Source organism: Petaurus breviceps, unplaced genomic scaffold (assembly GCF_028583685.1).
Source record: "Petaurus breviceps papuanus isolate PSGF00001 unplaced genomic scaffold, PetGlider_PUasm1.0 545, whole genome shotgun sequence".
NCBI classification, from domain to species: Eukaryota; Metazoa; Chordata; class Mammalia; order Diprotodontia; family Petauridae; genus Petaurus; species Petaurus breviceps.
In genome coordinates, this window is record NW_027186366.1 from 2,607,227 (window position 1) to 2,623,066 (window position 15,840).

At 44.1% G+C, this 15,840-nt stretch overlaps 1 protein-coding gene across 1 annotated transcript in view; it reads left to right on the forward strand.

Annotated features, from left to right (window-relative positions):
* The window catches only part of AK5 (adenylate kinase 5), a 234,631-nt gene that overhangs the window by 140,733 nt on the left and 78,058 nt on the right, over nt 1-15,840 (forward strand). Inside the window, exon 6 of the mRNA XM_069102249.1 lies at nt 13,084-13,174. Within this exon, the coding sequence (XP_068958350.1) occupies nt 13,084-13,174 (91 nt within the window). The remainder of the gene's footprint in view (nt 1-13,083; nt 13,175-15,840) is intronic.

Consider the following 15,840-nt stretch of genomic DNA (forward strand, 5'->3'; position numbering starts at 1 on the left):
TAGATAGATAGATAGATAGATAGATAGATAGATAGATAGATAGATAGGTAGGTAGGTAGGTACTGTGTTTCCCCGATAATAAGATACTGTCTTTATTATTTTTTTGGACAGAAAAACACCAGAGGGCTTATTTTCAGGGGAGGGCTTATTTTAATGAACATTGACAGCAATTTTAATAAATAGGTAAATGTGAACCAAAAAATGTACCTTTATTCAATAATGATCATGTCATCTTCTTCAACAACATCGTCATAAGTGACCATACCCTGACTTCCGTCCTGGATGTCTTGCGCCTCCATTTCCTTCAGAAGAAGTGGACCCAATCTGTCATGTCCAGCAGTATAGCTATCTTTAAATGAATATGTCTTGTCCAGGTAACCTGCTCATAGTGTCTTGGCGACACAGCTGTCAGTAATTTTATCCCATGACTTCTTCACCCAAGTCACGACTTCTTGCAGACAGGGCTTCACAAAGTTTCCACGCTGATTTCTTTCCATTCTATTTTCAATGTAGTCATTGACTTCCATGCGCAAATGGTCTTTGAATGGCTTCTTTATTGCAATATCAAGGGTCTGGAGATAGGCAGTCATTCCTGCAGGAATCATTACTTGATCTATTCTTCTCTCTGCAAGGAAGTTCTTCATTTCTTTAGCACGGTGAGTGCTGGCTGAATCCCAGACTATCAGACCTCTTTGGTTACCTAGCATAACAAGTGGCAGCATTAAATCAACCCACTTTCTTATAATGGCTTGTGTACACCAGGCTTTTTCGGTTTCAAGAACGTAAATGCCAGATACACATCCAATCTTATCTTTCTTGCCCTTACTGATGATTAGAGGTGTGGCTTTCTTTCCATCCAAACGAATTGCCAAAACACAGGTGACCCGTGCACTTTCATAGCCAGTGGTGGGAATGTAGATTGACATTGCACCCCTGTGATGAATTGTTGTTTGAGATCCTTGTCCCATAAACACTGCAGTTTCATCCATAGCAATCATATTGCAGGTTTGGTACTTGGAAATGTCGATCCTATCAATAAAGGACTTGAGTGCAAGTGCACGTTTAATAACTTCAGCATCTTCCAGCTTAAACAGTGTTGTTGATCTTCTTAGGGACAGTTCATACCATTGAAGGAAACTGTCCAACCAGTGTTGTGATGCTTTGAATCCTTCTGAGACCATTTCAAACTCTGGTGCCATTGAAAGGGCAAATGCTTGTATATCAGCCCTGCGCACAACCAAGGCCTTTGCTCTTCTGTCAGCAATCCATTCACCAATGAGGATCTCCAAGTCAGGATATAAGGGCTGCCGACCTGATCCAGACCTGCGCTTTTTCCCTTTTCCCTCATCCACCTGTTGATTGAGGTTGTTATAATCTGCTCTCCATTTTCTGACCATTCGAAGATCCAAAAGTTTTTCTTTACAGAAAACTGCAAGATTCTTGCCATGTGACTCCTCTACAATTGCTTTCTTATACTCACCAGTGTAGCTCTTCCTTTTTGTACTCATGTCTGGGGGTCAAAACAGACAGAATAATAAAATTATGACCATCAGTCCTTCTTTTCACTCCATCATGCCCCCTGAGTTCTTCTTTTTTCCTCCATCATGCCCTTTTTATCCTCCATCATGCCCCCTCACTCCCGCTTACATACCGGGTTTTTATGTTGTCCTGCCTCAGCTCTCCTCCGCGGCACTGCTCTCAATGGCACCAGCAAGCAAATCACTGGGGAAGAACAGGATGATGCACTCACTGCTGCAGCTCTGATTGGATGCAGCTCGGAGCGCGGCGTGCATTTCACCCGGGGGGGGGGTGATGGTGCATACAGAGGGTACCGTAATGTAGCATGTAGCGCAGGGGATCACCTTCACTACAGTAGCAATCTCAATAGGGCTTATTTTTGGGGGAGGGCTTATTTTAGAGGAATCTTACACAGTAAGGGGAGGGCTTATTTTTGGGATAGGTCTTATCATCGGGGAAACACGGTAGGTAGGTAGATAGATAGATAGATAGATAGATAGATAGATAGATAGATAGATAGATAGATAAAGATAGATAGATAGATAGATAGATAGATAGATAGATAGATAGATAGATAGATAAAGATAGATAGATAGATAGATAGATAAAGATAGATAAATAGATAGATAGATAGATAGATAGATAGATAGATAGATAGATAGATAGATAGATAGATAGATAGATAGATGATAGATAGATACTTTTAACTATAGACTTATGTGAACAATAAATACAAACATTTCAAAATTCAAAGAACAGAAAAAGGGTCCTATAGGAACTAGTAAACTTTTATTACATGGCTCTTTAAGTACCTATTAAATTTAACCAAGAAATAATAAATGACCTTGTTGATCTCTACTTGTGAACTAATGTGCCTGCAATGGAGAGGGGCTGACCTCCACCGCACCAGTGGCTGTTACTTCCAAACTCCTGGGTTTGCACGCTGGGAAGAGAAGTCAGCTGTGCCCCCAAATCAATCAGCGAGTCCTGGTCCTTCAAAATTCGGGAGGGGAAGGGAGTCATGGAGTTCAGAAACATGATACTGTTCATGGCAGACCCCCCCACACACACACACACACATCAATTATCTAACTGCCCACTGCCTTAGTTTCCTTCTCTAGAAAATGCAGGGAAAGGATATTTGAGTCCCCACCTCCCTCAAGGGCAGCCACGAAGAAAGTTTTCTAACACATCATTGGGGAATGAATGAGCCAAGTGCTTATTCCTCCTTTAGGTTCAGCCGAACTTCAGAGCTACTGACTGGGACATGGCGGCCATCTCCGGCTATGTGACAGGAACTCATGGGGCAAAGGGAACAGGCTTTTCTTCCCAGCCCCAGAGGACAGAGCAAGCAGGAAGGGGCTGGCAAGTTTCAGAGAATTCCATCTAGGCTGAATGTAAGGAAAATCTTTCTAGCAATGGAACTCTCTGAGTGGAATGGGCCACCCTAGGACATGTCCTGGAGGTCTGCTGGCCAAAGTGGTGGGGGGTCTCCCCAAACAGGATCCCTCCCCCATCTTTAACCTTCTCCTGTTCTTCCTGGGATTGTCTCCTCCCTTCGGTCTGTTTCTCCAGAGCTTGCACGTGCCTGGTGCATAGAAGGCACTTAAATGTGGATTGATTGTTGAAGCAATTCTTGACAAACACGCATTGGGTGGATTTGGGCCACTGGGTGACCCTTGAGTAGGGCTGTCACTAGGGCAAGGTGATGAGTGTGGACTTTGTTCCAAGGACCAGATTTAGAGGTGCCTGATAGCAGTTGGAGTCCTTCTGCAGAGCAGAAAGCCCAGAGATCCCAACTTGGCTAACAAGAGTGTCCGTTGAAACAAGAAGCTGTGACAGGATGAGCCAGCTGGGGTCCTCCCTGACCCAACAAATAACAAATAGCTTTTGTATTTACTTACTTTTTGAATCTACTCCGCACCGGGCACTGTGCAAAGCGCAGTGCAAGTATTATTATCTCATTTGATCCTTACAACAACCTGGGGGGCATGCTCTTATTATCCTCATTTTGAAGTTGGGGAAACTGAGGCAAGCAGGGTTAAGTGACTTGCCCAGGGTCACACAGTTAACAAGTGTCTGAAGCCAGATTTGAAGTTGCATCTTCCTGACTCAAAGTGTAACATTCTATCTCCTGCACCTCCTAGCTGCCCCCCTGTACCTCAGGTCCCAGGTTGGCCTGGACTCCTGGACACTTCCCCCTCACAGCTCACCGGGAGTGCTTTTTGGTACCTCTCTCCTGCTCTCAATGGAATTTGCTGTGCTTAGAGGCAGAGGTCATTCAGTGAGTCTGTAAATGAAAGAGCTATTAGCACAAAATACCTGTCCAGGTCCTGGCTAGGTTAAAGCCCAGACATCACCAGTGACAATGACAAATCTCCCTCCCCACTTAGAGGGGCTCACAGGACCTCCTCCTGTTATCCCTGTTTGCCCCAGTGGGTAAGGTGAGGAGATGACATGGCGACAAGCTAGCATGGGTTGGAGATGAGAGAATGGAGCTTTAATCAGGGAAGAGCAGCAGCCCCGCCTGGCTGGATGGAACATCTGGCCTAGATGTGTCACAGCGTCTTTTCTGGGCTCCCAGGGCACCATTCGAGCCCAGTGGGAGGAGGAGCTTCTGCCCTGGGAAGAATGGAGCCGATAATTAGGGAAGGGAATAAGTGTCTAACAGCCCTGAGACTCGCCTTCTGAGAAGCCCAAGTAACTCCCTGAGTGTGAAGGCCTCTTGGGAGAGAACAGCCTTTCAGCAGAAGGCAGCCAGGGAAAACCTCCATTGGCTGTGATGCGTAATAATCCTATCAACAAGTATTTGTGAGGTTTGCCAAGCCCTTTACAGGCATCTTAGTCAACGCCCCTAACAAGCGAGTGACAAAGATGTTACTCTTTTCACTGTTGTGCACATCAGGAAACAGAGGCCGACAGATGTTAACTTTCCCAGGGCCACACAGCTAGTAAGTGTATGGGGCTGGATTTGAACTCGAGTCTTTCTAGCCACTAGATAGACTGTGAGCTCCTTGAGGGCAGGGCCTATCTTTAACCTGCCTTTGTATCCTTAGTGCCAGCACATAGGAGGTGCTAAATAAATGCTCATTGGCTGACTGACTAATGTTTGGAAAAGGAGAGAGGAGGTAGAGAGGAGAGAGATGGGAGATTTCCTCATTCATTCAGTTATGCATGAGCTTGTCCGATGGAGCCTTTACTCTTGCCTCTGTTTCTTAACGTGATTTTCCATATTGTCCTGGGACATTTGGATAAAAAGTACCCTGGGTGACGCTGTGAGGGCTCAGTAAGGACACTCAGTAGGATACCTGACTGTCCCATGCTCACTCGAGGAAGATGTAGGAAGGCAGGGTTAGGGCAGACAGGCACCACAGATAAGGATGGAGAGAAGGAGAGAGCCTGGGATTTCATCAGCATGGAAAATGTCCAGGTGAGGACATGGCATCTTCTCTTAAGCTGAGCCTCAGGGAGGTGTCTGGGCCCTAAGGGATCATCCTACATTCAAGGCTGGTTCTCTAACCACTATGTCAAGCTGATGACATAGTAACACCAGCACCGCCACCACCAATAGAGAACATTGAGATGAAATTCTAAAGTTTGCAAAGCACATCATTTGGTCTTCACAACGACGCTGGGAGGTGGGCGCCATTTTCTTCCCATTTTATAGATTAGCAAACTGAAGCCGAGAGAGGTCAATCCCCTTACCTATGGCCATGAAGCTATTTGAGGAGAGACTTGAACTTGGGGCTTTCTCATTCTAGGTTCTGAATTCTAGCTACTGGGCCACCTCTAAAATGAGCTGCCTCATTTTATAGATGATGAAACGAAGGCCCAGAGAGTTTAGGAGATTCCATTAAGATCATATGCCCAAGGCAGTCATTGGCAAAGCCCTGTATTCCAAAGCAGGTCCTCCTCTCCAGCTCCATTCTCACTGCAACTCAATTAGCCTTGAGAAATGGGTATTTAGGTGGCGCCATGAATAGAATGCTAAGCCTAGAGTCAGGAAGCCTTGAGTTCAAATCTGGCCTCAGACACTTCCTAGCTCTGTGACCCTGGGCAAGTCACTTTACCTTTATTTCTTCAATTTTCTCACTGTAAAATGTGGATGATTACACCTCCTTCTGAGGGTTGTTATGAGCATCAAATGAGGTAATAATTATGTGGTTAGCACAGTGTATGTGATAGCAAATAGTAGCTGTTATATCAATGTAGCCATTATTACTATTAAGCCTCCACTCCAAGGAAGAGAGGTGATGGTCCTGTCTCTGGAGAGGATTGATGCAATATATAAGGCGGCTAATGACCCAAACCAGAGGAAAATGCCTCCCTTGTTCAAAATGCCAGCAGCTGCAGCACTTCCAGGCCCACCCCCATGCTCTTCTGTCCCCGGGGCTCTGGAAATCAGCTGGGCCATTTGCCATTCAAGGAAAACAGTTTTGGATACACTAGGGAGCCTGGTTAGCATTCTCCATTAAAGACTCTGCTTGACCCCCATTTCTCTCCTGCATAAAAGGAAAAACAAATCAACCTCCCAAGGTAGCTGCATAGACCACATCCTGCATAGGCAATAATTCCAGGTTCCTCCAAAATTCATTGCCTGAAATTATAGGCAGCTTAAATTATACAGAAGAAATCTCACATCTGAGAGCCAGAGTGAATACCTTTCCATTTTACCTTCAACATTTGTTCAATAAACATTTATTAAGTGTTTGCTGCATTCAGACACAGCTTGGGAGAATGGATAGAGCCAGCCTACCCATCTCCATCCTCCTCATCATTATTAGAGAGGTCACATCAAGGGGGGAGGAGACAGCTGGCCGTGGAGCCGGGAAGGTATGCTTGCATCATCGATACTATGTACACAGACAGAGACAGAGAGAACTTGGCAGAATAGGCATACAGCCAGTCACAAGGACTTGGATTCAAATCCCACCTCTAACACATACTTGGGTTCGCTGAAAGGTGCCAACCAGTAACAACAAGCACCCCAGCATACCCAGGCTAGCTGCTACCACAGGTCCTTTGACCTGCTTTTCTAAAAAAAAGCAACTCAAAAAGGGTTAAAAATCTTACTTTCATCAAACATGTATGTGTGTGTATGAAATTCATTTAATCCAGGGGAGAAAGTCAGCACCCTGAACTTCAGAAAATACAAACAGAAATTACAAGCAGACAAAAAAATATAGAGAAAATAACACAATTCAACAGACCAACAGGCAGCGCATCTAGCTGTCTGACCATTACATACTTACAGTGTTAAATATCAGAGAGAGAAGCACCAATAAGTGGGTTTGCAAATTTGGGGGGGGGGGGGGGGGGGCTCAACAGCTACTCAGAGTCTCATCTGGCCAAATAACACAATTTTTCCCATGTGAGCCCCAAAGCAAAATCTCATGTCAAGGTATGTATATTCCCTTCTTCAGGGTCAGAGGACATCATAACTTTTGTGATCCACTGTCTAATTACAAAACAAAAATGATGTGAGCCTTCCTGAACAACAAGCCTCCCCTAAGCAAGCTTCTCTATTGGGCTCCAAGCAAAGCCCATCAAGGGGCAGGGAAGATCCTCAAATTCCCTTACCATTACACAACCTTCACTGGTGAAGGAAGAAGCCCACATGGAAGTTCCTTGTCCCAGTGATTTCACATTTCAGTACCTGTCCCTTCTTTGGGCTAGACCCTGGGGGAGGTTAAAGACTTAGATAAACTAGAATCCCTACTTTCATTACCTTCATTCAGTTTATAGTCTGGTAAGGTCTATTCCTAGGGTTACACAACTAAGTGTCTGAAGCTGGATTTGAACTCAGGTCCTCCTGACTCCCAAGTCCTGCCCTCTATCCATCGTACCACCAAGCAACCTGCCTCAAAGGAAAGAAGAAGATGATTTTTTTTTTAAAGCAATCAGGGTTAAGTAACTTGCTCAAGGTTACACGGCCAGTTATTTCTGGGTGTGGTGCTGAGTGTCTGAGCCCGGGATTTGATCCAGGTCATCCCGACACTGGAGCTGGTGCTCTTACTCGCTGAGCCACCTGGCTGCCCCTAAGCAATTGGGGTTAAGTAACTTGCTCAAGGTTACACGGCCAGGTGTTTCTGGGTGGGTGCTAAGTGTCTGAGCCCGGGATTCGATCTCCAGGTCTTTTCAACACTGGAGCCGGTGCTCTTACTCGCTGTGCTACCTGGCCGCCCCAAAGAAGATGATTTTTAAAAAACACCTTAATTTAAAAAAAAAAAACAATGCTACTATGGAAGGCATTTCTCTACCTGGGATCTGTCTGGCTTAGAGCCTTTTCCCCTTATGACCTTAGTTTTGTTGTCCTTGTCCCAACATTTGCCCCAAGCCAGGAAGGCAGCTCCCCTGTGATCCCTCCATTGGTTTCGTGTTTTCTCCACTTGGAAGAAGGGAGGGTAGGACAGCCCTGCGTTCTTCCCTGCTATGCTAAAGAGGACAAGTCATTGAGCTCTACCCTCCTGGGGCCAGGTCCCCTTCTTCTTCCTCTTGCTCATCATCAGACGCACGTTTCCCCTAGAAAGAACACATCAGTGGCCTCTCCTAGTGTCCCACTTGTCATCTTTGTGACTTTGCAGACCACAATTCCACTTCCTAGACACCACTCTCCAGTCTGGGTGGTCTCTTTTATTAGAATGTAAGCTCTTTGAGGGCAGGGATTGTCTGTCTTTTGTATTTGTATCTATAGTGCTTAACAACAAAATGCTCTCTTCATTCATTCACCTATTACTAAGGAATTTCTGTTTCACAATTATGAACAATTAAAAGCAATTAAGGGGGGCAGAACCAAGATGGGAAGTAAAAGCAGGAACTTGCTTGAGCTCCTGCTCCAACCACCTCCAATACCTGTACAAAATGACTCTAAACAAATTTTAGAGCTACAGAACCCACAAAGTGACACAGAGAAACAAATCTCCTGCTGAAGGCAGCCTGGGAGTCCTACAGGAAGGGTTTATTGCACCAGGCTGGGAACTGAGCCATCCCAGACCCAGGGCAGCCCCAACCAGCTTCACAGATTGGCCAGAACACACTTCAGGAGAGTGAATCACCATCACCTGTGGTGGTTCCCAGACTTCCCAACACATAAATGCCAAAGAGAAAGTAAAAGCTCAGCAGGGAACTCTGTTGGAACTGGGTGAGAGAATAACATAGTCTGGCCCCTGCCCCCTGGGAGTGAGAGGTGGCTGTGGCACAACGGCTGCAGCTGTTGCTGCATGACTGCCTCCAGAGCTCCAGGCCTGCAGATCATAGGGGGACAAAGCAACCATTCAGAGGGTAATCAGTCTTGCTTTGACCTGCTTGGATCTGGGTAGCAGTCTTGGGTGGTGGTCCAGGGGTGAGGAATGCTAGTGTGCCAGAGCTTGTGGTGGCTGTAGAGAGGGTGCCCTCCTCATAGCTCTGACAACAGCTCTGACAACTGTGAAAACCCCAGCAATTTGGGACACAGCTCTCTCTGTTCTAGAAGCAGAGTTCTACCATGGCAAAGAGCTCAAAAGTTAAGTAATTGACTGGCAAGATAAGCAAATAGAGGAAGCACAATTAGACCACAGAATGTTTTTGGGGGGACAAAAAGAATCAAAATATGGAACCAGAAGAAGACAACAAAGTCAAAACTCCTGCATCAAAAGCTTCCAAGAAAAGCATGAACTGGTTGCAGGCCATGGAGGAGCTCAAGAAGGATTTTGAAAATCAAGTAAGAGGGGCGGCTAGGTGGCACAGTGAATAGAGCACCAGACCTGGAGTCAGGAGGATCTGAGTTCAAATCCAGCTTCAGACACTTAACACAAAAACTAGCCATATGACCTTGGGCAAGTCACTTAACCCCAATTGCCCTCCAAAAAAAAGGTGAGAGAAAACCAAGTAAGAGAAGCAAAGGAAAAATTGAGTAGAGAAATAAGAATGATGTAAGAAAATCATGAAAAGTAAGTCAACAGCCTGACTGAAGAAAATAACACCCTAAAAATAGACTAACTCAAATGGCAAAAGAGGCCCAAAAAGCCAATGAAGAGAAGAATGCCTTAAAAAGTCAAATTTGCCAGATGGAAAAGGAATTTCAAAATCTCACTGAAGAGAATCATTGTTTCAAAATTAGATTGGAGCAAATGGAAGCTTATGACTTTATGAGAAATCAAGATACTATAAAACAGATTCAAACAAATTAAAAAATAGAAGGTAATGTGAAATATCTCATTGGAAAAAACACTAACCTGGAAAATAGATCCAGGTGAGATCATTTAAAAATTATTGGACTACCTAAAAGCCGCCATAAAAAAAGAGCCTAGAAATCATCCTCCAAGAAATTCTCAAGGAAAATTGCCCTGATATTCTAGAACCAGAGGATAAAATAGAAATTGAAAGAATTCACTGATCACCTCCTGAAAAAGATCCCAAAAAGAAAACTCCTAGGAATATTATAGTCAAATTACAGAGTTCCCAGATCAAGGAGAAAATATTACAAGAAGTCAGGAAGAAACAATTTGAGTATTGAGGAAACATAATCAGGATAACACAAGATCTAGCAGCTTCCACATTAAGGGATCAAAGGACTTGGAATATTATATTCTGAAGGTCAAAGGAGCTAGGATTAAAACCAAGAATCACCTACCCAGCAAAACTGAGTATAATGCTTCAGAGGAAAATATGGTCATTCAATGAAATAGAGAACTTTCAAGCATTTTTGATGAAAAAAAAACCAGAGCTGAACAGAAAATTTGACTTTCAAATACAAGAAGTAAGAGAAGCATGAGAAGGTAAACAGGAAAAAGAAATCAAGGAATTTATTAAAGTTGAACTATTTACATTCCTGCATAGAAAAATGTTCATTGTAACTTACGAGACTTTTATCAATATGAGGATAGTTGAAGAGAACATATATATATATATATATATGTATACATACATATATTTATGTATAAGAGGGTGTATGTGTGTATATAAATATATATATATATATGTCAGTGTGTGTATATGTATGTACATGTATACATAGACAGAGGGCCCAGGATGAGTTGAATATGAAGGTATGATATCTAAAAAATAAAATTAAGAGGTGAGAGAGTAATTTATTGGGAGAAGGAGAAAGGGAGAGATAGATAAGGGTAAATTATCTCATATAAAAGAGGCAAGAAAAAACTGTTACAATGGAGGGAAAGAGCAGGAAGGTGAAAGGGAATGGGTCAATCTTACTCCCATTGTATTTGACTTAAGGAGGGAATAGCATACACACCCATTTGGGTATCTTACCCTACAGGAAAGTAGGGGGGAAGGGGATAAGAAGGAGGATGATAGAAGGGAGGGCATATTGGGGGAGAGGGTAGTTAGAAGCACACATTTGAAAAGGGACAGGGTCAAAGGAGACAATAGAATAAGTGGGGGGGGCAGGATAGGATAGAGGGAAATATGGTTAGTCTTTCACAATATAACTACTATGGAAACTTTTTGCATAACTACACATGTACAACCTATATTGAATTACATGTCCTCCCAGTGGGGGTGGGTGAGGAGGGAAGAAGGGAAAGAATCTGGAAATCAAAATTTTAAAAACAAATGTTTAAAAAAGTTGTTTTTTACATGTAACTGGGTAATAAGGTATGCAGGCACTGGGGTATAGAAATCCATCTTGCCCTACTAGAAAGTTAGAGGAGGGAGGGGAGAGGAGAGAGGATATAAGAGGGAACATATTGGGGGAAGGAGTATTCAGTAGGCTCACTATCTTGGGGTGGGGATAGGGGAAAGAAGGGGAGAAAATTTGTAACTCAAAATCTTGTGGAAATGAATGTTGAAAACTAAAAATAAATTAATTAATTAAAAATAATCCCCCAAAAAGGCGATTATGAACTCATCACCCAAGATCTCCTTGTCAGTTCTTCCACTTTCCATTCAGGGCTTGGCCTTTCTGTTTTTCCAAGCTAGCAAATTTACTCAGAAATTTGGTATTTCAACCTAATCCAACAAGTATTTGTTAAAATTATGCGTGAGTCCCTGGACCAGTCCTTAAGGATACAGGCAAAACAAACAAAAACAAGCACCCTGACCCTCCCACAGCTTACATGAGATTCATTCAGAGTGCTCTTGGTGCCAATGCCATGCCTCATTAAGATAAAAATCACTTAGTGGGGTCTCGTAATACTATGCAATTACCTAAATCATTTAGCATTCAGTTCCCAAGTTAACTGCCTTGAAAGGAAGGGCCTATGTAATTTTGTTAGTAAGTCAATAAGCATTTATTAAGGGTCTCCTATGTGGCAAGAACTGTGCTAAGCTCTATGGATACAAAGAAAGAAAAAAAATTAAAGTCCCTGCTCTCAAGGAGCTCATCACACTCTAACAAAGGAGACAACAGACAAGCAATTATGTACAAGGGAAATTGGAGTTAACAAATTTCATAACCCCGTCTTCTGTGGGAACAAAAAGCAACCACCTGGGTGCCTGCCACCTGAGGAATGTGAACGTAAGAGAACAGTGTCACTGCAAGCAGTGACCAAGGTGAGGAATTCAGAAACATGAAAAGAGTTACATGCACTGAGGCAGAATGAGATAACAGAACCAGGAGAGTAGTTCCTCTAGTGACTTCGATTCCTCCTGGTCAGAAACTATAAAGGAGCTCAGCTCCAGAGAAAGAACATCACCCCTCCCTTCTCTCACTCCACGTGTGGACAATGGTTCACCTGCTGTCCTAGGCTGTTGAAGCATCTGTTGGAGGAGTGAGGAGAGAGAATATCACAGGAAATGATTAAGAATAAAGGGGACTTATTATTAGGTTCTGTTTCTATATCATCTTGATTTTTTTAATATAGCCTTCCTCCCATTTCTAACAAAGAATAAAAAAGGGAGAGGAAAAAAAACCATTTCGGCAAAACTAGTCAACACAAAGTGTCTTAGTCTGATGATATGTACAGAGATCCACAGCCAAAGGCCCCTACCTCTGCAAGAAAGGGAGGTAGGTCCTCAACTCTGACAAAACAATTGAAATGGAATGCCTGAAAATTATAATGACTGAGTTTGGTCCCGAAGGGGTGCCAAAGGAGAGGCACCTCTCCCAACTCCTTTGCTGAGAACTCAGAATGTGAAACCCTGTGTATAATGTGAGATTCCCTCCTTCACTCTGAATACTGATGTCCAGCTTCCTCAAGTCCCAACTAAAATTCTGCCTTCTGCAGGAAGCCTTCCCAAGCCCATCTTAGACCCAGTGCCTTCCCTCTGATAAATATTTCTTAATTGTCCTGCATATAGCATTTTATACATAATTGCTAATTATTTCCTATTTAGCCTCTATATAGCTTGTTTTGTATATATCTGTTTGCTCATTGTCTCCACTCGAGATCTTGGAGGGCAGGGGCTGTCGTTTGCCTCTTTTTGTACCCTGAGCACTTAGCACAATAAATGTTGATTTATTGATTGATTTCTTCAGCGGACATTTCCCCCTCATTTTAGTTTTTTGCTATGACTGATTTCTCCCTGGGATGGGTTGGGAAATGTAGACAAAAAGGAGCAATACAGTTTATTTTATAAAAGTAAGAAGAACCAAAGGGTACTAACCGTGTTTCTTACTTCCTCCAGTTTGATGCCGACCGAGAGGAAGATGAGGTGTTCTATGACATCAGCCTGGCTGTCGCCAGTAAGCTGTTCCCACCCACAGAGGCTGTGGCAGGTATGTGACTCAGAGCTGGTGGTGATCACCTCTGTCTCCATGGTCACCCCCGCTGTAGTGATCAGCCACTCTCGCTGATCCCATCTGTCCCAGTGAATGTTTCTGTCTCCACAGTCATCCCTGTTGCAGCAATCTCCTCTGTGGCGCTAAATCAGGTTGGCACAGAGGTCTAGGCACAGCAGATGGCTGCAAGGTCATAGGTCCTAGGTTCGCCCCTGAGCTCAGTTAGCCAGAATGTCCTCTTATCATTCCTCTGTGCACCCACTCAGTCGGTCATTCTGCTGAGGAAAGCAAATACTGATCTGAAGAGCATGTGTTGTGGGCAAGGCACTGGTTAAAACACTCCCATTGAGGTGCAGAGAATAGAGCCCTGGACTTAAAATCAGGAAGATCTGAGTTCAAACTGAGCCTCAGATACTCCTTAGCCATGTGATCCTGTGCTAGTCACTTCAGCTGCCTGCCTCAGTTTCCTCATCTGTGAATAGGAATGATAATAATAGTACCTATCTCCCGGAGTTACTGTGAAGATGAAATGAGATCATCTATGTAGAGCACTCTCCAAAGCTTTAAGGCACAATAGAAATGTTGGCTACTCTCATAAATGTGGCTCTGTGCTCAGTCCCCTTTTCTCTTTCCACTCCCTCTTCTGCCTTTATTCAGCTTTGACAATGACCTCCATGCAGATGGCTCAGCCTCTGCCCAGAGGTGCTGTAGCAGCAAGCACCCCAGCGTCCCCAGGGTGGCTGCCAACACAGGTTCTTAGATCTGCTTTTCTAAAGGAAAGCAACTCAAAATGGGTTAACAAGCTTACTTTAATCAATCAAACATATATCATTTACCTAGTTCAGGGGAAAAAGTCAGCACCCTGAACTTCAGAGAATGAGAACAGAAGTTACAACAGAAAATAACACAATTCAGCAGACAGGTCTCTAGCTGTCTGACCATTACATCCATACCTAGTTAGTTACCATAGAGGGAAGCACCAACATCTGGATTTTCAAAGCCGGGGGGCTCAATGGCTGCCCAGAGTCTCATCTGGCCAAATCACACAACTCTTCCCAAAGTGAGCCCCAAAGCAAAACCTCATACCAGGGTATATAGAGCCTTCTCCTGGCTCAGAGAATGTCACAACCTTTGTGACCCTCTATTCAATGGCAAAGTAACAAGGTGTGGGCATTCCTGAAAAACAAGCCTCCCACCACAGGCTCCATGTGATCACATTCAGCCTATTAGGGGGCAGAATATATTTTCAAATTAGGGAAGATTCTTAGATTCACTTAAGCCTATCAAGGGGCGTAGGGACAGGGAAGATCTTCAGATTCCCATTATCATTACAGATGCCTATCTCCACCAGGGTGTGCTGCACTCGCCTCCACTTCCAAAAGTGAACTCATTCTCTTCCCCTCTCCTCAGTCCACTTGTCTTTTTCTTCTAATTTCCTTTAGACTCCTATTGTAACTTAGATGTAGAAGGCAAAACTAGAAGCAATGAGGGAAAGCTGTATAGGAGAGGGTTTGGGTCCTATAGAAAAGACAATGGAGCAGTCCACAGGTGGCCCAAGAAGCAACTGGCCCCTTCTCATTGCTGTAGAAGGGATGCTTAACCAGACCTTCTGACCCAAACTGTGCCTGACCCAGAAGTCCATCTACAGCAGATCCAACAAATGGCCAGATCACGCTGATCATTAGGAGGAGGTCCAATGCACTGAGGCAAAGCCTGCCTCTTAGGGACTTCCAGCCAGCACTCCTTTAAGTTCAGATCACATCCAGTCTCTCACCCACAGGACAGTCCTTCAGCTATGTGGATTCAGACAACTTGGCCTTTCTGAGCCTCCAAACTAACTGTCCCCACCTCCTTCAGCCAAATCTCATAGGCCATAAGATCAAGACCCTTAACCATTCTGGTCATCTTCTGAATTCTCTCTGGCTTGTGAGTGTAACACCCTACTCTGGGTTCAGTCCCCCAACCCTCACTGGCACTGGAAGCTTGGATCCTCAGAAGGGTGACTATTCTGACTTTCAGGGATCTGTGGATGGTTAATCTCCTAACACCAGCTCATGAGCCCCCACAGTGTGCTTCCCCTTAATAGTCAATAGACTCAGCTGATCCTCTACCAAAGGCATTCACTCAAGTAGCATAGCAAGAATACAAGCTACAAAGCACTTCCCCCTAAATCAGAGATACACTTTCCCCCAAATATAGTAAATGGAAGGGGGAGGGTGGGCACAACTTAAAGTATAATAAATAGTATGAGGCACACATAAAGGGAATATACATGGTCAAGGCAATTCACAACTCCAGAACCGAAAGACCTCAATATCCTTGGTTTTCTGGATGATTGTCACAAAGTCAGTTGCAGAATGATGCATGAGTTTCCATGTTACTTAGCTGATCTGGCTCTCCATGGGGCACAGCAACTGTACTAGACAGGCAGGTGATCCAGGTGCTCCTCATACAGTATAGTGTCTCACCCAGATGGTTCGATCTGTTCCTAAGCTAGATCAAGCAGGTACATAGGCTCCTGTGGGAGCTTCTCACCACACTCCACTCTTCTGGAAGATCAGAGCACTCCAGCCAGGCAGATCCCTCAGCCTCTGGGCTCTTCACACATTGCAGGAAGGAGAAAGAGAGAGAGACAGAGACAGAGAGAGAGAGAGAGAGAGAGA